This window comes from Stegostoma tigrinum, chromosome 3 (genome assembly GCF_030684315.1).
Source record: "Stegostoma tigrinum isolate sSteTig4 chromosome 3, sSteTig4.hap1, whole genome shotgun sequence".
NCBI lineage: Eukaryota > Metazoa > Chordata > Chondrichthyes > Orectolobiformes > Stegostomatidae > Stegostoma > Stegostoma tigrinum.
Genome location: NC_081356.1, coordinates 14,426,009 through 14,451,608, shown reverse-complemented (window position 1 = coordinate 14,451,608; position 25,600 = coordinate 14,426,009). Strand labels below are relative to the sequence as shown.

Sequence of the window (25,600 nt, the reverse complement as noted above, 5' to 3'; positions counted from 1 at the left end):
TGCCTGCAGTGAAACCAAATTCTAACTCCCTCAATACTTATGTTTAAACACAAACAGGAAGGGGATAGAGGGATATGGACCATGGCCAAACAGATGGGATTAGTTTGGAAAGGCACCATGGTGGGCCAAAGGGCTATACATGTTCCATATGGAGGTGCCAATGTCCTGATCTGATTCCTTCCTGTTGTGTATCACCTTCTCCTGCAAGAAGGTGACTGGGGGAGTTGCTGAGTGTCCAGCAATCTGTTTGATTGTGTCATGGTTGAATAACTGTCAGAATACATGAGCCGTGAGTTGTTGGTGTGGATGCTGTTTCAGTGTCTGCTGTGGTTTAATTGATAACCCTTTCACCTTTGTATCTTGTGCGGCCAATTCTCATTCCAGGGCCTGAGCATAACACCCTAAGCTGGTAACCTGGAGCAGCACTAAGGAGATGTGGAGAGATGCTGTCCTTCTAATGTATCATTAATTCTCTATGGTAGATGTATAACGTTCCCTTACACCTTCTCAAGGAAAGACAGGGCAATAATGCCTGGTGCCCTGATGAATATTTATCTCTCAATTGATCTCATTAAAAATAAAATGCCAGTGTCATCTTGCTGCTTACATGAGCTTTCTGTGTGCAACTTAGTCCTTTATTTTCTGGGTTATTAAAGCAACAACACTTTGGAGGGTGTCTTATGAGCTGTAGGCTTGAAACATATTGTATAAATGTAGGTCTTTCTAAGATTGTGAGTCAGATATAACATACCACTTGAACAATTGGATACTGATTGATAATGATTCCTGGAAAATGAGTGCAATTGATTGAAGAGTGTTCTGAACATAACTCAGGAATGTTTCCTGTCCTCTATGGATAGAGGACATCTCTCCTTCTTTTCACCATTGACGCCAAAATCGTCAGCACAGGGTCAGAAAACTTTGATACCACATATCTGATATATTCAGCCATCCTTCAAAGTGCCACACCATAGACTCACTTTTCAAAGGACTCCCAGCACTTTTAGTTGTGTCAATGTTCCTCCCCTTTAAGAGATGTGAGCTGTTCTCAAATAGCACCAATTCCTCATGCAGCCAATGAACAACACCGGTAATTCTGTGACTACACAGATCAAATCATGTCATCCTGGCAAGCTGTATCAATTTAATGTAACAGAATGAAGAAGCGAAGGTTAATCCCATTTTGCAACCTACACGCTCATTTCCAGGTGTACAACAAATTCTCCCCTTTTTGTTACTTACAATGCGAGCAGCATTAGATTTTTGTTCCATCCCTAATTGCCCTTTAGAAGGTATATTTGGTGACTGAGTAGCCTCCTAGGCCATTTCAGTGGGCAGTTAAGAGATAGCCATTTTGATTTGAATGAAGAGTCACATAAAGGTCAGACTGAAAAGAACTGCTGCATTTATTTACGTCCCACAGGTTGCCCTCTCTAAAGGGCCCGATGGAACTGGTTCAACATTTACAGCAATCTGGTACTTACATGGTACCACACTTGTTATTTAATTCCAGATGTTTTTCTTTAGTTAACTGATTTTAAATTCTGCAGCTCCACTGTTTGATTTTGCACTCTTGTTACCAGATCCTAAATCCAACCTCTGGATTACTATCTCAGTAACATAATCACTATTCCACAGTTTCCAACTGGCAGTAAAGAATGTAGACCACCAGCCTTTAACCCAGTTCTACATCCTGCTCCTATCCCATAACCCTGTTCTAGTTCACCCTGTCCCCATCAGAAAAACAGCTGCACGTACCCCCTCCCCGAAATCAATCTTACCTCTTTGATAAAACTTTTTAAGATCTTTCCTGATATGTGACTAATCATGTAGTTTGGTGTCAAACATCGTTCGAAACTTTTGCTGAAGCACCGTGAAAAATTTTATTCAGTTGCTATTGGGATTTAAGTTGTGATAGGAGATGGAGACAAGCATGCTAATACATCTTGGGAAGTTTTTCATGATCCTCCAGTCCTTGTACATCTCAGGTGATCTAAACGTCTACTGCCATATTCCACTCCCAGTCACCCATCAGTTCCATTCTTGCCCTAGGTCCATTAATTCCGGTACCACACAGCACCTTCAAATTGAAAACTTTCACCCTTATGGTTAACTCTCATCATGGCTTTTGTTCCTCCAATCTTTGAAACTTCCTTTAGCTTAGAAACTCCCTGTTCCATGAACTATGAATCCTCTGTCCCATCACTCGATCCTTGGCAGCTGTCCATTCAGCTATCTCTGTCTCATTATTTGGAATTCATTCTCCACTGACCTCCACTTTACCTCATCTCTTTTTCAATACTTACCTTTCTGACCAAGCTTTTAGTCACCCCTAAATGTGTCCTTCGATTCTGCATCCATGATGTTTTGATTCAGAGATAATTCCAACATTGGCTTGTTTCCAAAGCCATGGGGACCTCCCCTGTACTCTCATTATCTTAGCGTGCTCCTGGGTTTTTAATTCTTTTGATTGTACGAAAGATGAGGCACGACACAGTGTTTCCTGGCTGCAGGATTTTTAATTATACACATGACTTATGATTGAGGTGAGTTTCTGATCCCACAGTCCCTCTATCAATAAGTCCATCTCCTTCTACCTCCATAATTTAGGGCAATTCCGGTCCGATCTGGCCATTGAAACTGTCATCAAACCTCCCTATTTCTATCTGGTCATCCTCTTTTTTTTATTTTTCTTAAACTTTTGTCCTTTCATATTTCTCTTGCCCAGGTGTTAACTTGCATTAATTCCATTCACACATTACGCCTGTGTTTATTCATCTACATTAGTTCATGGGTCACCAACAGCTTGAAATTTAAGTTGTTATAATGCTAAAACCTTCAGGAACTCTATGCTCCTGCAACTCTGTCCTCATCCCTTATTTTCTTCAATCCCCAATTATTGTCCATGCCTTCAACAGTCTGGACACAAATTCTCTAAAATCCTCCTCTGTATCTCCAATTCACACACTTCCTTTAAGATGATCTTTATCTCTTTGACCAAAGTTTTCATGTCAATTAAGGTCTCAAGTTCAATTTAACTGTCATTTTAATTGCCTGATCAGCACGCTTCTGAATAAAACATTTCAATGTGTTTCAAAGTTAAAATGCTATACAAATACATGTTATTGATAAAATATCCGCAGTTCTCGGTGCCATAATAAATAATTCACTGTGTCTTGGTTTACATACAAAAAAAACTTTTGATGGATTTAACAATCTTAAAGATAGCACTCTTAACAGTCAAATGGTTTGATTGCTTCTATTTTCAGGAATAAGAATTTCTTAATTATGATTGATATAAATGTTTTCAATTTGACTGATAGAGACTGATCAGTCTTCATGACGATAATATTCACACGGCCCGAACTTCTGAATCATGATATCGGACCGACCTTTTCTGAAATATAGAAACCATCAGTTAGACTAATTTCAAAACATTAAAACGAGATTATTGTTGGTAATAATAGTGTCTGGGATGAATTATATGGAATCAACTAACCGTCTGTATTCCAATTCGACATCACACACTTGTCACCCATTGCCCCTCTTCCCAATGACCTCTGTTGGCTCCATACCGTTTGCTTTCTTCACTGCCTGATGCCTGCTTACTTTCAGCGACTGGAGTACACCCAAGGTTCGTTGCACTTTCCCTTTTTCCAATCTATTGCCATTTAGATCACATTACATTTATGTATTTTCTACTTCAAGTGCCATGCATTAGCCCAGTCACCCAACTTGTCCAAACAATGCTGAAATTTTAAAATTTTCACCCTCCTGTTCAATCCTTCTGTCGCCATACCCTTACTTGTCTCTGCAAACTCCAACAGATCAATAATCTTCCAAGAATTTTGAACCTAACATATATTCTCCACTCCCTTCACCTAACCATTGGTGTATATAAGTTCCAGTAACTCAGAAACCAAATTTCCTAGCCTTTTCAGCTCTCTCTTCTTATTTAATATCCTCCTTAAACTGACCTCTTTGGACAAGACTTTTGTCCCCACCTTACTATCTCCTTTGGTTAAGAGCTAATGATTGTCTGATTACATTGATTTTCAAGTGCCTTGGAATGTTTTACTACTTTAAGAGTAAGGTATGAATTGTTGTTATTAAAAGTCCTGAGGCATTGGCTCTCATGTGTTGGCCATGTTCCTGTTGCTGGTATTATCAGTCTGTGTCAGAAGGTCCATGCCATGCTCCAGACAGTTGAGTTCATTTTCTAAGTTGACACTTTGAGAGCAATGTTGTGACAATGCTGCACTGATGACACTTGAAACCACGATCCTGTCTGTTTGGTAGCTACAAAAGGCCCTGCTATCACTGCCTAAAGAAGTGAGCTGACCTGGTCAAAGTTTATCACAGTCTGCAAAAGAAGGCACATTACCAATACACCGTGTATTGTAGCCATCATGTGGGGTGGGCAAACTCAGAAGTCACACGAGGTCACCTCACCTGACAAAGGAGCAGCGCTATGAGAGCTTGTGATTTCAAATAAACCTGTCGGACTGTAACCTGGTGTCATGTGACTTCCGACTGTATATTGTATCCTCTCTATTGCCAATTGTGACAATCTCTGCCACCTAGCTCAAGGGTTGACTTTTCCTGATCTTGTTCCTACAGGATTTGATTGAAATGATGGTCTGACATCCCACCAGCAGATGAAGTATTCATCCCTCGAGCACATTAGATGTTCATAGCAGTATTCCGCCTGGGTTCCTGTACAGATCGTTGACAAGAAAATCCAGACACTGCTGTAACTCTACTAATGGCATGTGAAGGTTTCAGTGCACCTTCATGAATGGATTGAAATGGCACAAGCTACAAATTATTCACATACTCACGTTCTGCCCAAGAATCCAACTGGATTTTTATCGATATTTAAGAAAGTTAAGCCTATGAGATTACTGAGCCTTCATGTCAACTGCTCCAGCATAAATTCTCCAACCAAAGTATTTTTGGGCAAGTTTATATTCTCCTGTTATTTGAAAGAAGTCGGCATTTTGACAAAACCACCTGACCAGGACAACTTGTCTGTTTAGACACAGGTAGAAAGTTCTGTCATCAAAAGAAAACCAAGATTTCTCTAAGTGTAATCAGCTTAATTGTCTCTAGAAATAGCCTCACGTTCTGGAGGAATAAATGAGAAGATCTGCACATCTCTCAGGAAAGCACTGAACTAAAATCTGTTACAGAGAATTAGGGTAAGAATAGATCAATGATCATTGTCCTCATTCCAACTCTCCAATCGCCAGCTCTTGAGTTCCAAATTATTCAGCCATTAATATTCCTCTCATAGTGTTGATGATGACAGTGTATCTTACCAAGAGTTGCTTTTTATTTGATGTTTTATAGAGGGAATATTGAGTTTATCTTTTCATTGAGGTCATTTGCTCCTTTTCTCTTTTAACGGCACTGACCTGTCTGCAGTATGTGATTTATAGAGACATAGGAATAGGAGTGGGTCATTCAGGCCTTTGAGCTTGTACCATCACTCAATATGAAGATGGCTGATCAGCCAATTCAATTCCCTGTTCCTGCTTTCTCCCCATACCTTTTGATCTCTGCAGCCATGAGAACTATATCTATCTCCTCCTTGAAAATATGTTTTGGACTCAACTGCTTTCTTTGGCAGAGAATTCCACAGGCTCACCAGTCTCCACGTGGTGAAACTTCTCCTCATCTCAGTCATCATTGGCCTTTTCTGTAACTAGCAGACCATGACACTTGGTTGTGGATTCCTTGTTATCTCAAACATCCTTCCTTTATTTACCCTGTCTAGGCCTGTTAGTGTTTTATAGGCTTCTATAAAAACTCCCCTCATTCTTGTAAACTCCAGTGAATATAATTCTAAACATCCAATCTCTTGTCATATATCAATCCACCCAGCTCAGGAATCAGTTTGGTAACCTTCCATTGCACTCCCTCTATAAACAGAACACCCTTTCTCAGATAAAGAGGCCAAAATTGTACACAACAAAGGCTCATGTCGGCCCTGTATAATTGCAGCAAGACAGTACTGCTCCTGTTCTTGAATTCTCTCGCTATGAAGGTCAACATACCATTTGCTTTCTTCTTGCCTGCCGTGTGCTTACTTTCAGTGACTGGTATATACCCAGGTCTTGTTGCATTTTCTCTTTTTCCAATCTATCACGATTCAGATCACCTCACATTTATCCACTTTATACTTCATCGGCCATGCATTAGCCCAGTTACTTAACTTGTCCAAATCACACTGAAGCCTTTCTGACCCTCCTTACATCTCATGACTGGTATGTGTATATGCTGTCCTCGCTGAAATTTCCCATATTTGTAAGTTCAACATTAGCCTGAGAGTCCTGAGGAAGAAATGATGGTTGTCATCACAAGGCATTTGTTGAGCTATTAGCTCCCCAGTTCTGATGTTGCATTGTACATATCGATGACAAAAAGGGTACCTACCACAGCCGTGCTACCTGCACCTCGTGTCAATTCCTATGTTGTAGGCCCCTGGGTGGCAGTAAATGTGGTTGAGGGAGCAATGTGTCAGCATCAGTGCCAAGTCCGGTAATTGTGGACTTTCCACAGTCAGAGGCTTATCAAGTCTCGGAGACCAGGACATGGCTGAAATGTCTTGCATACAATACAATTCTCTCACCCTAGTCACTGTCAGGTCCAGTCTCCACCCAGTTTCTGACATGATTATTTGGTTGGATATGTGTGCACTGTGTTGTTGTGTAGGCAGCTGTCACACCGCTGTCGGGTATACACTGAGGTCTTGGTGTGTCATACAACAAGAGATTGCCCCAATAACCTCGGCAGATCACTAATGAAAAGCAGCCTGTCTGTGTGTCAGCCACACACAGTGAAGAGAATGTAGCTTTGGCATCTTCTGAATCCCATTCTCACTATCATCCTCAACTCTTGGATCGGAAATTGGCTCGCTGAAAGAAGACAGAGGGTGGTAGTTGATGGGAAATGTTCATCCTGGAGACCAGTTACTAGTGGTGTACCGCAAGGGTCGGTGTTGGGTCCACTGCTGTTTGTCATTTTTATAAATGACCTGGATGAGGGCGTAGAAGGATGGGTTAGTAAATTTGCAGACGACACTAAGGTCGGTGGAGTTGTGGATAGTGACGAAGGATGCTGTAGGTTGCAGAGAGACATAGATAAGCTGCAGAGCTGGGCTGAGAGGTGGCAAATGGAGTTTAATGCAGACAAGTGTGAGGTGATGCACTTTGGTAGGAGTAACCGGAAGGCAAAGTACTGGGCTAATGGTAAGATTCTTAGTAGTGTAGATGAGCAGAGACATCTCGGTGTCCATGTACACAGATCCTTGAAAGTTGCCACCCAGGTTGACAGGGCTGTTAAGAAGGCATACAGTGTTTTAGCTTTTATTAATAGAGGGATCGAGTTCCGGAACCAAGAGGTTATGGTGAAGCTGTACAAAACTCTGGTGCGGCTGCATTTGGAGTATTGTGTACAGTTCTGGTCACCGCATTATAAGAAGAATGTGGAAGCTTTGGAAAGGGTGCAGAAGAGATTTACTAGGATGTTGCCTGGTATGGAGGGAAGGTCTTATGAGGAAAGGCTGAGGGACTTGAGGCTGTTTTCATTAGAGAGAAGAAGGTTGAGAGGTGACTTAATTGAAACATATAAAATAATCAGAGGGTTAGATAGGGTGGATAGGGAGAGCCTTTTTCCTAGGATGGTGATGGCGAGCATGAGGGGGCATAGCTTTAAATTAAGGGGTGAAAGATATAGGACAGATGTCAGAGGTAGTTTCTTTACTCAAAGATTAGTAAGGGTATGGAACGCTTTGCCTGCAACGGTAGTAGATTCGCCAACTTTAGGTACATTTAAGTCATCATTGGATAAGCATATGGACGTACATGGAATAGTGTAGGTTAGACGGGCTTAAGATCGGTATGACAGGTCGGCACAACATCGAGGGCCGAAGGGCCTGTACTGTGCTGTAATGTTCTATCTATCTATCAACTCCTTTAATCTCACCATTGGAATCAGTGCCAAATCTCTAGGAATTCCCCTCGCTTCCAACTTCCCTTTTAATGCCTTCTGTAGATTGATTGATTTATTTACTATCATGTGTACCGAAATACAGTGAAAAGGTTTGTTTATGAGCGGAGCAGGCAGATCATAGTGATCAACGATGTACAGATCAAAAAAGACTTAGAGGCGCACAGGTTACATTACACAGGGCGTGTGCTAGGCAAGGTCAACGTTAGCAAGATCAATCATTATTTGAGGCTGGAGAGTCTCAGTCTGATAACAGCTGGGAAGAAGCTGCTCCTCTATCTTCTGCTTGATGGAAGAAGTTGTAGGAGGTCATTACCAGGGTGTGAAGGGTCTTTGATGACGTTGGTAGCCTTTCTCTGGCAGCGAGCTGTGTAAATGGAGTACATGGATGGAATGTTGCCTTCCTTGATGGTGTGGACATTGATATTGACAGTCGCGTTTTCTTGGCTTTATATCCATTTTTATTTCAAATGCATTTCGGTAGAATCCACTGAGATATTTTTCGATTTGAATGTAGCAGCTGAGGCCCTGGCAGCAGGGAACTAAAGAGCACATCAATACAGCAGTACCGATTATCTTTGGCTCAAATGCCAAAGTGTTAACGGATAGGAAACTGAAAGTAATGAGGTAAGGTGTGTCTTTAACAAGGGGTACAGCAAGCAATAATCCCCTATTAACTGACAAATCGCCATTGTCAACTGAGAAACTTCCTGCACCATTCACAAAAGTAAAGAAGATGGAGCGAGTTGCTCCTGATGTTGAGGTGGGCCCCATGAACATCCTGTCTGATTCTGCCTCAAATCTCACTTAGCTCACATTATTAAGACCCTATAAGATTCTGCTCAATATTGCAAAAGGCCAGAATCAGAGGAATAATCAAACACATTGGTTTTCAGACTTTAGTGCAGCAATGCAGTTTTAGCATTCAGTTTGAAATTAACTGCAATTCACTTTTTTAAAAATTCATTCACAATATAAGGGTGTCACTGACTAGGGTAACATTTATGGCCCAGAGGGCAGTTAAGAGTCAATCACATTGCTGTAGGTCTGGAGTCACATGCAGACCACACCAGGTAAGGACAGTAGTTTCCTTCCACAAAGGACATTAGTGAATCAGATGGGTTTTTCCAATGATTGGCAATGGATTTATGGTCATCATTCAGCCCCTAATTCGAGAGTTTCATCAAATTCAACTTCCACCATCTGCCAAGGTGAGGTTCACACTCAGTTCCCCAGGACATTACCCGGGTCTCCGGATTAACAATCCAGCGATAATAGCCCATCACCTCCCCAGATTAGCCCACATTCAGCTTCTTCCAAAGTAACTCTTCAGTCTTACTAAATGTTAAGGTGAAAAATGTGGGTTTTTAAGCAAAGAAAACCTGTATTTGGACATCATCTTTCCATATGTCATGACCTCAACATATCCCGAAGCTCCTTATGTCCCAGGAAGTAATTTTGAAGTATAGTCACCATTTCTGGATTTAAGGGCCAAGAGGGAGGCAAAAGCTATGGGGAGGTAATTTCAGAGTGTGGGATCCAGCAGGGGTAGGGAAATGACCGCTGGTGGTCGGGAGAAGACAGGGACTGAGGAAGCACATTAAGCCAGAGTTCGAAGCTTAATATTCAACTGTTTCTCTTCATAGAGTGTGTGATCGTACATTATTTCACTGTAGTTTGTGACTGTTAAAAGTTGTTGGTTGAAACTGTTGGCGAATCAGATGCAGTAAAATAGAAATATGTCCTTATATAGGTAAAATAAATTACAGCGGACTGATTATCATAGAATCCTTAGAGTGTGTAAGGAAGCCATTTAGCCCAATGAGTCTTCACCAACCCTCCATAGGACATCTACCCAGACACAGCACCCCAGCTCCTCTCCCTGTATTTCCCATGGCTAATCCACCTAATGTGCACATCTTTGAAAAATGGGAGGAAACTAGAGCATCTAGAGGAACCTCATGCAGACACAGGAAGAATGTGTAAACTCCACACCGACAGTCACCTGGGGCTGGAATTGAACCCAAGTCCTTGGCGCTGCGAGGCAGCAGTGCTAAACATTTTTTACATTGTGTCAATTTATAGCCTCAACTTATCTGCCTTGTTTGTCAGAGTCCTTACATTCAAATAAACACCATCCAACCTTGCCAAACAACCTTGTGCCTTCACTGGCCTGTAACGTCTATACTTTGTACACTTAATGTAGCATGGATTGGGGATATGCAAAAGAACTGCTTTAAGTTGGGAGGTCAGGCATGTGCAGAAGAAACAGAAGAAAGAATCAGGCAGCTCAAACACAGCTGCTTTCCAAGGGATTGCTGTGATATTGTACTTACTACCTCGTCACTTTGTAAAAAGTAAATTGATTGATATTATATTCATTGCTCATTTAATTATTCTATAAGATAATGGAACAAGGATGATGTGCTATATGTACGTACAGATTGCAGACTAGCCCTGACAAACCTGGAATAAAGCAGCAAGCTATATTTCCGAACATCAGATATCTCTTGTCAATAATATGTAACTTACTGAACTGCATTGCAAAGGTAGCATTCATTGTCATAGGTGACACCATCGGTTCCACAGACAGGTATGTAGCTTTTCGGGCAGGTTTGGAACAGCTCTCTTAGCTGGTCACAAATGGGCTGAAACAGAGAACACATTCACTTATAGTCATTCAAAGATTGGAAGCAAATGTGGAAAGAAAGAGGCTGCATATACGTACGAGAAAGCAAATTAGTCACAACTCGCCTCAGTGGCTTCATCAGAAAAGGTGAATTCTGAAGCTGCAAGACAAAAGGTGAAGATAGAGATAATCACTACGTTTGAGCAAAACATTGGGTGTAAACTCATCTCCCGACTCCCAAAATTCCATGGGAGGTATTTTAGGTTTGGGTCGGAATGTTAGGATTGACATATGGATTAATTTTTCACACAAACTCTGGAATTCATTTCCCCAAAAGAAGTGGATGCTAGGATAATTGAGGTTTTTGAAACTAGAGATCAATAGATATTGTTATTAAAGAATGTAAAAAAAGTAGAGAAATGGAATTAAAATTGAAATGCTACCTGATCTAAATTATTCACTATTTTCCCTCCTACAATTAAGTGCCGCAATTAAGGTTGAATATGAGCACCTTTCCTCTCAGCCTCTTTTCCCTCAATTAGCCAGCAGATCCAACAGCACCATAGCTCAGTCAGTGGGGCTAATGGGACTACAACAAGCCCAGAAGGAGGCCCAGTAGAACCCCAGCCCTAGTAACTAAAGGGCTTTGGGTCAGGAAGGTTTGGTCACCTTAGGGAAGGTGAAAATTCTTAAGCATGGGCACAGACAGTGTCAGGGGGATCCTAATCTCTGAAGTGGTGCCTCTGATGGGCTCAGGGAAACCTCCAAAGATATTATCTCTTTCCTGCCAAGGACATATAGAAAAACTTAAGGTGTGGCATGAGCACATCATTTCAGTCAACTCTGAGTGTGTAACAAGGTCAGTTCTGGCCCTTAATTATTTATTTACAGGTGGTGGCCTCTAGATTGTCAGGGTAATTTTGGGGGGCGTGTAGGTGGGTAAGTGGTGGGCTGGACACCCATCCTTGAAATTTTACCCGAAGGAAGCCATGTAATATCCACTCTATTAAATCTTTTATCCTTTCCACAGATGCAGCTAGACCTGCTCTGTATTTCCAACATTTTCTGTTTTCAAGACAGTTTAATGTTTTGGCTGACATTATCTGTTGAATACAGCGTGCAAGGAGGCATTTCCTTTCATAAACTTGAGCCGTTGCTAGTTTTCTAATTGGAGTTGACTAATTTAACACGTCAACAAAATGATTCTTAAGCAGATGTTATCATTGATGCAGAACTATGTGCAACAGCATGCCCATGGGGGCGATCTTAAGCAGCACGAGGCCTTTAAAATCTGACCACTTTTGTTTTGAACTGAATAAATATTGACAAAAATGTGAGTGGCACGGTGGCTCAGTGGTTAGCACTTCTGCCTCATGGCACCAGAGACCTGGGTTCGATTCCACCCTCAGGCGACTGTCTGTGTAGAGTTTGCACATTCTCCCCATGTCAGTGTTTGCCGGTTTCCTCCGGGGGCTCCGGTTTCTTCCCCCAGTCCAAGGTTGTGCGTGCTAGGTGGATTAGCCATGGGAAGTGCAGGGTTACAGGGATAGAGTGGGGGGTGGTGGGGGGTGAGTCCTGGGTGTGATGCTATATGGAAGGCCAGTGTGTACTGAATGGCCTGTTTCCATACTCTAGGGTTTCTATGGAAAACGATTTTTGCTTGGCCCGGTGCAGATAGTTAACCAGCCAGGCTTACAACAAAAAGCCTTTGTACAATTGTATCAGTGAATCTGTTCTGCAAAATTGTAAACTGCAGGATGTCTATCCATCCCAAAATTGTCACTTGTCAGTTTTAATCAATTGTGTCTTAGAAAGGATAATTCCACGGACTGTATTGGTTCTTTGAATTCTGGTTTGATCTGCAATTGGTCAAAGCCCATTGCTTCCACAGAATCAAAGTAATGCTTTTAGAAAGAGTTAACCTTCAAGGAAACATTTTTTCCTAACTTTGACCTTCACATCTTGAGAGAAAACATCAGCTCACCCTAGATAACAAAGTGTGGAGCTGGATGAACGCAGCAGGCCAAGCAGCATCTTAGGAGCACAAAAGCTGATGTTTTGGTCACCCTGTGTGATTTTCCACTGATCAATTTACATCTGAGTCTGAGAGAATAGTGAACACAGCCCATCTCACAGCTTAGTAACTGGGGTCCGGCTGCAACTTCAGGCAAGTAGATGCTGACAAAACCCAGGAACTCTAACTAGTAAACACAACACCCTGGAAATTCTTAAACCTCTGTATTAGCAAAGGTCTTATCTCGGAATGGAAGTAAGGAAAGCCCAGTATATTTTACTAAGCATTTTTAAAACAAGTGTCATGAAATTAAAGTGCCCATGGCTCCTTGAAGCCAAGGATTTGCCATCCATTGATTTCATGAGAACAATGGAGCAGGCAGAAGTCTACTGAACATATTATGAGATCTGTATGTTATGTCAAGAGACAATGTATCAATTGTGTCCACGTTGGCTATCCAGGAACCATCCAAACCAATTTCACTTCCCATCTCTTGAATGTTAGGGTTAGATTAGCCTTGCATGTCATGGTACTTCAAGTGCATAACAATATTTTATAAACGCTCCTGCCTCTAGCAGTATACGAGCTAGTGATTTTCAGATCCCCCTCACGCTGCAGGTGAGAAAACCTCCCATGAATACTCTCTAAATGGTAAATCTATACCCCATGATCACGGACCCCTCAACCAAGGGCAATAAGGATTTCCTGTCCACTCTTTCTAGACTCCTCACAATTTTGTACACTTTAATTAAATCACTCCGCACTCTGTTTTAAAAGAAAATAATTTGTGGTGAGGGAATAGCCTAGAAGTATTATCACTAGACTATTAATCTAGAAACTCAGCTAATGTTCTGGAACCTGGCAGGTGGAATTTGAATTCAATCGAAGAATCTGGAATTCAGAGTCTAATGATGACCATGAATCTATTGCTAGTTGCCAGGAAATCCTAACGTTTTCACTAGCGTCCTTTAGGGAAGGAAGTTACCATCCTCACCTTTTCTGGCCCGCATGTGACTCCAGATCTACAGCAATGTAGTTGACTCTTAACTGCCCTCTGGGCAATTAGGGATGTGTAGTGATATCCTCATTCCATGAATGAATTTTAAAAAACCCTAAGCTATCCAATCTTTACCAAAAACTAAAACTCACCAGCTAAGGTAGCACCTTCTCAATCTCCTCTGCACCCTCTATAATAGGCACGCTTCTTCCTACTGTGCAGTCATCCAAACTGCACATAGTGCTCCACCTTGCAGCTTGTTGGTATTTTATGCAGTTCCAGGATAAACTCCCAATTCTTCCAATTTATGTCTTCGATTGCGAAAACCAGGATGAAAAAGACCAAGAATTCCCTTGGGGTGGGAGATTGCCATATTATGTAATGAACATGCATACAAGGGGGAGGCAATGGCCTTGTGATATTATCGCTGGACTTCTCACCCAGAGGCCCGGATAACATTCTGGGTCCAAATCCCACCACGGCAGACGGTAGAATTTGCATTCAATAAAAAAATCTGGAATTAAGAGTCTAATGATGACTGTGAATCCATTGCCAATTGTTGGGAAAAAAAACCACCTGGTTCACTAATTTCCTTTAGAGATAGAAACTGCCATCCTTACCTGGTCTGGCCGACATGTGACTCCAGTCCCACAGCAATCTGGTTGACTCTGAACTGCCACTGGGCAATTAGGGATGGGCAATAAATGCTGCCCTAGCCAGTGACACCCTCATCCCACTAATGAATAAAGGACTTACAAACTGAGAGCAGTGATAGGCCATTCAGTCTATTGATCCTGTTCTGCCATTCAATAAGGTCATGGCTGTTCTGATTATAGCCTCAACTCTACTCCCCCCACCTATTCCTGATAATTTTGCTTGATCCCTTGCTGGTCAAGCACCTACCTCTGCCTTAAATAACCCATCTCTGCCTCCTTTGGGGAAAAGAGTTCCAAAGACTGACAGTCTTCTGAGAGAAAAGAAAATTATTTTCATCTCCATCTTAAATAGGAGGCCTCTAATTATTTAAGTGAATCCCTTAGTTCTAGAATGCTGACAGAGGAAAACATAATTTCAGAATCCACCTGTCAAATCCTCTCGGGATCTTGTATATTTCAGTTAGACAATCTTTCATTCTTCTAAATCCTATGGACATAGGACCAGCCTATGCAATCTTTCCTCATAATATAAAACGCGCATTCCAGACATTAGTCAAGAGAACCTTCTCCCAACTTCTTCTACTGCATTTACATACTTTCTTGAATAAAATAACTAAAACTATACACCACACTCCAGGTGTAACCTCATCAATGCTCAATACAAGTGCAGTAAAATAGTCCTACGTTTATACTCAACTCCCTCACAGGAAACAACAATATCCCATCTGCCTTTTTAATCACTTTCTATGCCTGCGTACTAACTTTTGTGATTCATGTGCTAGCACACACAGAGCTCTCTTACCTCAGAGTTCTGTAATCTCACTCTATTTAAATAATAAGCTACACTGCAACAACTACTAATAAGAACAAAGGATCGCATACCCCCAACTAACAGGGCCAACGTTATCTATAAAATCCCATGCAAGGACTGCCACAAACGCTACACTGGACAGACTGGGAGAAAACTAGCTTTCAGCGTGTATGAACACCAACTAGCCACCAAGAGATATGACCAACTATTACTCATTTCCATACACTTGGACAAAGAAGGCCACCAATTCGACTGGGACAACGTAGCCATCCTAGGGCAAGCCAACCAAAGACGCACACAGGGATTCCTGGAGGCCTGGTACTCAACTCAGAACTCCATCAACAAACATGTGGAAATAGACCCCATATACCAACCTCTATGAAGCAGAACTGGAAATGCAGTCAACCACCACATCATGCCAAAACCACATAAATAATAAGCTGGACAGATCTACAATGTTTCATTGGTGCCACACTAATGACATTATCTAGTATTGTGACGAAACATCTACAAACCAACCCACCATCTCGGCAAACAAATCGAAAACCCCAAACTCTAATAAATTAATTAAACAGATTTCTCTTTCACAAAACCACATTGAATCTGCCTGGTTGTTTTAAGATTTTCTAAGTGCTGTGTTAAAATCTTCTTCATAATAGTTTCCAACATTTTCCCAATGTCAGATGTTAGGCTAACCAACCTAGAAGTCCTGCTTTCTGTCTCTGTCCCTTTTGAATATAGAAGCGTGATTTGCTATTTTCCAATCATTCTTAGAATTGTGCGGGTTTTCGTAAGTTAAACTACTATCTGAGCTGGTCAAGTGCTGTAGGACGTGTCTCCCAGATTGGATGGAATCATATCCAGCACAGAGGAAGATGATTGTATCTGTTGGAGGCCAATTATCTCAGCTCTGGTTAATCTCAGCAGGAATTCCTCAAGGTAGTGTCTTAGACTCTACCTTCTTCAACTGCTTCATAAATGGCATCCTCCATTATAACTTCAGAAGTAGTTACATTCACTGATCAGTGATTATCATTCAGTGCCATCTGCACCTCCTCAGTTAGTGGTGCAATCCACATCTCATGGGAGACTGGTTAGTAAGGTTAGATCACATGGGATCCACAACAACTAGCCAGTTGGTTACATAATTGGCTTGCAGGTGGCAGATAGAAGATGGTGGTTGAAGGACTTTTTTTTTGGATTGCAGGCCTACGATGGAATACTCTCCACTTGACTGGATGAGTGCAGCTCCATCAACACTCAAGAGACTGAACACCTCCCAGAACAAAGAAGCTTGTTTGCTTGACATCAATTCACCAGTTCAAACATTCATTTCCTTCACCACCAATGCACTGTGATAGCAGTGTGTGCCATACACAATATGTGTTGTAGCAACTGACCAATAGCGCCTTTCAACTCTATCACCTAGAAGAACCGGTATAGCAGACGCAGTTCCACTCCAAGCTCCACATGATCTTGACTTGCATTGCCATTCCCACCACATTGCTGGGTGAATATCTTGAAACTCCATTCCTAATGCACTGGAGTATACCCGTACCACATGGGCCGAAGTAGTTTGGGAGAGCAGCTCACTGTCACCTTCTTAAGAACAATTAGAGATAGGCAACAAATACTGGGCTTACCAGTCATACCCACATTCCATGAAAGAATTATTAAAAAAAAGTTTCCTGTACTGCACCTTTACCACATTATCTAACTGTCAGTCATCTGCAAGAATCTGTGGATATACACCATCAGATCCCAAGGTCCCTCTGTTCATCTACACTTCCCAATATTGTGTCATTGTCGAGAACACTGAATTTTGCAAGACATTTATATTTTGAATGTCCTTTAAATCTGAGAGGAAACTGTGTTGGCTTCTGGGAGATTAAGTTAATGTCATTCCTGACAATGTTACTATATGCCTGAGAAGTTTACATATGACTAGGGATATTGTGGACATGAAAGTCAGCTTAAGCAATAAAAGGCAATTGAGTTGGCTGTCTACTTTTTGTGCAGAAAGCATTCTGACAGAGAAATAAAACCCTCTCAGGAAAAGGTCTGTGCTATTCCAAAGGAAAGTGGATGTAGAGAAAAAGCAAATCTCTTTGTGGAACAGTTTGTTTTACACAAGCTAACTCGACTGTTTGACAGAGTTTATTCAAGGAGTTGGAGACAATTTTTCTCAGGATCTGTGTTGTCAGGACTGAGGTAGCCAGAGGGAGGGGATGTTTACCAAAGCTTGCCTTATTCATGATAATGATCCCCAAAAAAGACAGTGCACCATGGAATGGTTGGTAAAGGCCTTTGTAAGATTTGACTCAACATGGCAAAAAAGTGAAACTGTACCAGAGATCTGGGAAGAACATTGATATTCTACATGTTCAGTCATGATCACAGCATCAGTTTAAGTGAAGTTATAAGATTAAATGATTTATTTGAGTAAATGCAGTGAAATGATTTCCTTTGACGCAGGAACCATTTTAAAACTGGACTTGAGTCATTCAGGAATCACATAGGATGCAGGAAAAAGCCATTTACTCCATAGGCTATGCCACATTTATGTTCCTATTGAGCCTCCTCCTAACCTTCCTCATCAAATTTGACTAACATAACCCTTTGCTGTCTTCACCTTCATACTTCTGTGTAGTTTCATTTCAAGACATCTACACGGTTCGGTGCAACTAATGCCAGCATCAGGAAGTTGCACATTCATGTCACTCCCTAGATAAAGAAATTGCTTTTGTACTGTCTGATTTCTGTTGGAGAATGCAACAGAAAATAGATAGATTGGAGAATTGGGTGGAGAAATGGCAGATGGAGTTCAATCCGGGCAAATGCAAGGTGATGCATTTTGGAAGATCCAACTCAAGAGCAAACTATACGGTAAATGGAAAAGCCTTGGGGAAAATTGATACACAAAGAGATCTGGGTGTTCAGGTCCATCGTACCCTCAGGGTGGCAACCCAGGTCGATAGAGTGGTCAAGAAGGCATACAGCATGCTTTCCTTCATCAGATGGGATATTGAGCACAACTGCTGGCAGGCCATGTTACAGGACTTTGGTTTGGCCACATTTGGAATACTGTGTACAGTTCTGGTCACCACATTACCAAAAGGATGTGGATGCTTTGGAGAGGGTGCAGAGGAGGTTCACCAGGATGTTGCCTGGTATGGAGGGTGCTAGCTATGAAGAGAGGTTGGGTAGATTAGGATTAGTTACATTAGAAAGATGGAAGTTGAGGGGGGACCTGATTGAGGTCTACAAAATCATGATGGGTACAGACAGGGTGGATAGCAAGAAGCTTTCCTCCCCCCCTACCAGAGTGGGGGTCTCAATTACTAGGGGTCACAATTTCTAGGTGACAGGGGGAAAGTTTAAGGGAGATATGCGTGGAAAGTTCTTTACACAGAGGGTGGTGGGTGCCTGGAATGCGTTGCCAGCGAAGGTGGTAGACATGGGCATGATAGTGTCAATTAAGATGTATCTAGACAGATACATGGATGGGCAGGGAGCAGAGGGATGTGGATCCTTGTAAAATAGGCAACAGGTTTAGATAGAGGATCTTGATCGCCGCAGGCTTGGAGGACCGAAGGGCCTATTCCTGTGCTGTAATTTTCTTTGTTCTTTGTTCTTAGACATTGTGTTACATTGATGACCTCTCCTTACACTACTCCCCACAAGATAAGCATCTTACCTGTATTTACTCTGTCAACACCTTTCATAATTTTAAACACTTTCAATAAGTCACCTCTTAGCCTATCATTTCTTAACGAAAGCCCAACCAGTCAATTCTTTATTAACATGTTTACCCAGGCATTTCTATTACGATCACATCAATCTTCTCTGCCCCTTTCCAATACTTCTGTGTCCTTTCTAAAATATTGGGTCCAGGACTGCAGTATTCATGGTTTAACTAAAGTTAAATATCAGCTTAGCGTAATTTCCTGACTTCCAGTTATATCCGTCTACAAATAAATCCAAGCGTTTGGTTTGCTTTTATGGGTCTTATTTATGGGTTAAGCCAACTGTGTATTTATGCTTCTAAATTCCCTTGTTCCTCTTCTTCATATTTTCCAAGCTATTGGGCATCTTCTTAGTTTTCCAACACCTCATAATTATCTGTGATGAAATCAGGATGCACTTCCACTCAGCAGAGAGTGGAAATCAGAACTTAAGAAAGTAAGATTTAGGAGCAGAAATTGGCCATGATCCCTTGATGTTGGTCTGCCATTCAGTGTGATCGTGGCTGAATCTCCTTAATTACTATATTCCATCCTCTCCTCACATCCTTAGAATCTCCTCGTGACCAAGAAAATCAGTATTTTCTTCTTGAGCATAAGTAATTAATGTTTTAGGGGGTTTGTACCTCATCTATCCAAAAGTATCACAAACTCCATTTTGAAAACTTCAAGCATCAATCTCCAATCAAATCCGTGCCTAGATCAGGAAGTGTAAGGCGCAGAGAATGGTCAGGGTCCATCTCATCAGTAGAGAAGAGGTTGTTTAAATTAAAATGGTAATAAATAAAAAGAGGAGTTGGGAGGAATGAAAACCCATAACTGTAAACAGCTATATTAAAAGGAACTTACCATCAGCGTAGAGAAAATACATGAAAACAAGAACAGAAGCTGAGAATGGTTTCATTCTCAAACAGCACAAGCCCTGGGTCAGTAGTGTGTAGTTCTCCACCAGTATTGACACGCCTTGAAATATTACACTGTACTCAATGGAGTTGGTTTATATAAAGGGAGGGCTGATCAGTGACTCATCGAGCAATAACAATTGTGCAGGGGGTAAATATAAACTAAAAATGGCTGAGTATGCGTGTGAGGCAATAGATAAAAGTAATAAACTGGGACAAGTGGTACAGTTTTAAACAAACAAGTCCAGGCACAAGATGAACCTGCAAGAACACACTCTATTGAGGGCCACCCAGGGAAATCATCTTTTCATTGGAGTACAGTGAGCTCTTTGTCATGTCCCAACCTCCCCAAAGCTGCATGTAGCAAATTAATGGTGAATGGCTTGTCTTTATGTCTTAAACAGGATTATTAAACTTGTTAGCTGTAACGACACGTGGACAATTGAGGCATCGCTAATTGCAGCTTTTGTTATTGAGTACCACAATAGAATTCTAAAAAGGTACAGTACAAAAGAAGACCAGTCACAGTTTAATACCCTGATAGTAGGAACTGCTGATGCTGGAGAATCTGAGATAACATGGTGTGAGGCTGGATGAACAGCTTCTTCAGAAGGGTCTTGAGAAGGGTCTCGACCCGAATCGTCAACTTTCCAGCTCCTCTGATGCTGCTTGGCCTGTTGTGTTCCTCCAGCTCTGCACTGTGTTACCAAAGCTTAATACCCATTTTGACTGTTTGATAAAACTATTCAATTAGCTCTCTGTCCTTACACTTTCTCCAGTAACATGTGTATTTCTCCCTTTCAAGTATCTACCCAATTTCCCTTAGAAAGCTACTATTAAATCTGCTTCCATCTCCCTTTTAAACAGTGCACTCCTGGTGAAAGTAACTCGCTGAGTATGAAAATTCATTTCTAGTTCCTCTTCAATCATCGTAAGTTGTTTTGTCTGGTTCCTGATTCTGCTTACTAAGTCACAGAAAAGCGCTCCTCCTGATTTACTGTTTCATACCCTATCATGATTTTAATGCTTCTGCTAAATTGTACAATAACTTCCTCAGCTTCAGTTTTTTAATCTCTCCATCTAACGGACATTCCCCACCCCAGCATTGTTCTGGTGAAGCTTTGGAATCTAGTCAGTAATTTGAAAATGTTTAGTATGTTTTCTTTGTTTTGGGCTGATTTTTTTGGGGGGCTCCCATAAGATGCAGGAATGGGTTCAGGAAAACAGATTTTTTTATTTGGCTGGAAGAACAAGTTTCCTCTACCTTTGCACCTCCAAATTATTTTCATGCAATCAATTTGCAGGTCACATTCTCAGGTAAATCTTCTGAAATCGGGGTTGGCATAGCGAGGCAAATACATTCTATCACCATCACCACCATTATGCCCAATCTTAGGCTTGTATGTTGGTGAACTTTGTAAGCCCTGAAATAATCCACTTCAAATGATATTTCAGAACCACTGGAGAGGAATAGTCTGGCAAAGAAGTGTTCTATATTTTAAAAGCAATGTCATGATTAGATTATTTATCCCAGAGCTTAATTGGAAAACTAAATTGATCAGTATTCACTAACTATTAAGATCCTTTCTAAACTATTTTACATTGGGAAAGATGTTCTTAAGCATTCAAAATTGAAGAAAACAATTTTCTAGTTCCACGTTTTGGACTGTAATTTAAACATCAAGAGACCTTTAGCTTCGGAAATTGATTTGTCCCCTATTATTGAAAGTTTAAAATATCCAAGAACTTGCTCCATTTCTCTGATTGACAGACAACCCGCATTGAAATGGAAATGAAACACCATCTGCAGCTTAAAAAAAAATCTTTTTATTTCACTAGACTGTCTTGTTAAATTTCCAAGGATTCTCATTACAACTGAATCTATTATAAATGTTTCTCTGAGTTTGAATAGCTATAGAAGCATAAATTCCAGCAGGGCACTGAGTTCACATTTTGATTGGCAATTTTTACGAAGTTATGAAAGGATATCTGACTTTAATGTGGTATTGAATAAAAGTTTGTTTTCATAACATTAAATGCTTGAAGGTATTTACATTTTTTGACTGATCTTTATGAAAGCTTTTTTCAGTGTAAAGTTTCGTGGAATGATTCATCTATTAGTTTTTAAGAAGTTTATGTTTATGTCAATTTCTAAGACATCCTGACATCTGTTTATAGTAGATGAGTGCTATGGAAGGTAAATTGTGTGTGTGAGTGGGGGCAGATGTTGTAGGAATGGGCCACATAAGGAGCCAAAGGCATGGAGATGTTAGGAAGCATGGTGCAAAGACACAGGCATTAGGATATAGGGAGCATGAAGGCCGTGGGAGGAGAAGGGGACATGAGAATGGATGAGGAGATCAGTGGTTTAGTTTAGTGATATAAGAGCAATGTTGGGAGATAGATTGTTGTTTCTAAGAACACCCATACTCATTCTGCACTCACACTCCTCCTGCACTCCAGTGCAATGCCCAAATCCAGGCTCTCTCTGTCCATGTCTCTGAGAGATAAAGATGTGTGAGGTTGGGGTTAGGAGGTCACTCAAATTTATGAAGTTGGGAATGGGCCCGGCTCATGTTTCCCTGTCCTGGAACAAAATATATGTCCAGGTTTCTGTACATATAGAAAAAGATCCAACTTTTTTCAACAGCCTTCTTATCTTGACTTACCACCACAAACGGTTTGTGTATGTGAAACAGCAGGGCTTTCGTGTCACTGCATTCTCTTGAAAAGAGTACATTGTTTTCCTAATTCGTCCTATCAAAATGCATCAACAAAGAACGAAGAACAAAGAAAATTACAGCACAGGAACAGGCCCTTCGGCCCTCCAAGCCTGCGCCGATCATGATTCACTTATCTCTGAATTAAATTTCATCTGCCGTGCATCTGTCATTTTAACAGGTTGTGATTTTATGAAATCCATTCACTGTTTTATTATTTTTCTACGTTTTGTGCTCTCCATGATCCTTGAAATGATACCCAGTATACCTAATTATGCTGGTCGGGTGTATGTGCGATTAAGAGAATGATTCAACGCCAACCTCAAGGGGCACCAAGACATAATTCCTTCCAGTCTGAAAAAGAACTGTTCACCACTAGGAAAGGGGAAGATTGGAGGAGACTGTAGTAGAGCATTGACACTCGAGGAGAGCATAGGGTCAAAATGGAGAGTAGGGGAGGGCCCTGGTGCAGAGCCACAGGACCCTTTGTGTAAACGAATGAAATGAACTGTTTTGAGGCTAATGCCACACTGTGGAAATCATGAACAACCAATGACGTGGGCTGCATTAACCCATGAAATGTAAGAAATGTTCAAACAAAAGAACAATCGTAGGAAAATCCAATTCATTCAACAATAGAGGTGAGTACAATGTTGTTATTTGAGAAACATTTGGACAGGTACATGGATAAAACCATAAGGCCAGAGTACGGAGGAGCAGAAATTAGGTCATTCGGCCCATCGAATCTGCTCTGCCATTCAATCATGGCTGATAAGTTCCTTAACCCCACTCTCCCACTTTCACCCCGTAACGCTTGATCCCCTTGATAATCAAGAGCCTATCTATCTCAGTCTTAAATATACTCAATGACCCGGCCTCCACAGCCTTCTGTGGCAGTGAATTCCATAGATTCACTACTCTCTGGCTGAAGAAGTTTCTCCTTATCTCCGTTCTAAAAGGTTTTCCCTTTAGCCTGAAGCTGTGCCCTCAGGTTCTAGTCTCTCCTACCAATGGAAGCATCTTCCCAACATCCACTTTGTTTAGGCCCTTCTGTATTCTGAAAGTTTCGATTAGATACCCCCCTTCCTTCTAAACTCCAATGAGTATAGTCTGAGAGTCCTCAAACATTCCTCATACATTAAGCTTTCCATTCCTAGGACCATTCTCATGAACCTCTTCTGAACCTGGTCCAGGGCCAGTACATATTTCTTGAGATATGGGGCCCAAAACTACACACAATACTCCAAATGTGGCCTGCCCACAGCCTTATAAAGCCTCAGGAGTGCATCCCTGCTTTTTTATTCATGTCCTCTCAAAATAAACGCCAACAGTGCATTTACCTTCCTGACTATTGACTTCAACCTAGAGAGAATCCTGGACTAGAACTCTCGAGTCTCTTTGCACTTCAGACTTCTAAGTTGTCTCCCCATTTAGAAAATAGTCCATGCTTTTATTGTTCTTACCAAAGTGCATGACCTCACACTTTCCCACATTATACTCCATCTGCCACTTCTTTGCCCACCCTCCTAACCTGTCCAAATCCTTCTGAAGCCTCCCCACCTCCTCAATATGACCTCTCCGTCCACCTATCTTTGTATCATCTGCAAACTTAGCCAGAATGCCCACAGTTCCTTCTTCAAGAACATTATTGTACAAATTGAAAAGTTCTAGTTCCAACCCTGATCCTTGTGGAACAGCACAAGTCACTGGCTGCCATCCCGAGAAAGACCTCTTTATCCCCACTCTTGCTTTCTGCCAGAAAGCCAATCTTCTATCCATGTTAGTGCCCTGCCTCTAACACCATGAGCCTTTATCTTACTCAGCAGCCTCCTGTGTGGCACCTTATCAAAGTCCTTCATAAAGTCCAAGTAGATAACATCCATTGACTCTCCTTGGTCTACCCTGCCCATTATTTCCTCAAAGAATTCTAACAGATTTGTCAGGCATGAGCTCCCCTTGATGAAACCATGCTGCCTTTGCCCTATTTTACTATACACTTCCAAATATTCAGCAATTTCATACTTTACAATGAACTCCAAAATCTTACCCATGACTGAGGTTAGGTTAATCGGCCTGTAATTTCCATCTTTTGTCTTACTCTTTTTTTGAACACGGGTGTCACGTTAGCGATTTTCCAGTCCTCTGGAAGCCTCCCTGATTCTAGCAACTCCTGAAAAATCACCACTATTGCTTCCATTATCTCTTCAACCATCTCCTTTAGAAATCTGCAGTGTAGTTCATCAGGTCCAGGTGATTTGTCCACCTTTAGGCCAATCAGTTTTACTGCATGTTTTCCTTGGTGATGGCCACCAAACTCAGCCCTGCCCCCTGACTCTCTTGAATTTTTGGGATTTTACTCATGTCTTCCACTGTGAAGACCAACACAAAGTAAATATTCAGTTTCTCAGCCATTTCCTTGTTCTCAACTACAATCTCTCCATTGTCATTTTCCAGAGGTCCAATGTCCACTTTTGCTTCTCATTTGCCCTTTATATACCTAAAGAAACTCTTACAGTCTTCATTTATATTACTAGCACGCTTTCCTTCATATTTCATTTTCTCCCTCCTTATTTCTTTTTTGGTTGCTCCCTGTTGGTCTTTGTAAGCTTCCCAGTCCTCTGGTTTCCCCCTACCCTTTGCCACATTTTTTGCTTTCTTTTTTGCTTTTAAGCTGTCCCTGGCTTCCTTAGTGAGCCACAGTTGCCTCATCCTCCTTATACCATGCTTTTTTGCCCTAGGGATAAATTGTTGCTGCATCTCCTGAGTTACTCCCAGAAACTTCTGCCATTGCTGCTCTATTATCTTTCCTGCTAAGCTCCTCTTCCAGTCAATTCTGCCTGGATGGGGTAGGAATGAATGGATTTGGACCAAACGTAGGCAAATAGGACTAAACTAATTGTGCAAACTGAGCAGCATGGGCAAGTTGGGCTGAAGGGCCTGTTTCAATGACATAAAGCTCTTTGACTTTGAGATTGCCCAATGCCAAACCTTGCTTAGATCAGGTTTAGAGTACTACATACAGTTCTGGTCTGGACACTGAAGACCGTACAGAGATCATTTACAAGGATGATACCAGGGAAGGATGAATAGCCTGGATTTCATTTCTTGAGTAAAA

The 25,600-nt window shown here is 41.4% G+C and overlaps 1 protein-coding gene across 1 annotated transcript; it reads right to left on the bottom strand.

Annotated features, from left to right (window-relative positions):
* Nucleotides 1-2,835: 2,835 nt before the first annotated feature.
* LOC125451078 (trypsin inhibitor ClTI-1-like) lies at nt 2,836-19,814 on the bottom strand. Its single transcript, XM_048527787.1, has 4 exons — nt 19,713-19,814; nt 10,768-10,802; nt 10,546-10,661; nt 2,836-3,397 (listed from the first exon to the last, which is right to left on the bottom strand). Exons 1-4 carry the CDS (start codon nt 19,765-19,767, stop codon nt 3,331-3,333), a joined length of 273 nt encoding a protein of 90 aa, XP_048383744.1. The 5' UTR covers nt 19,768-19,814; the 3' UTR covers nt 2,836-3,330.
* Between the last annotated feature and the right edge of the window lie 5,786 nt (nt 19,815-25,600).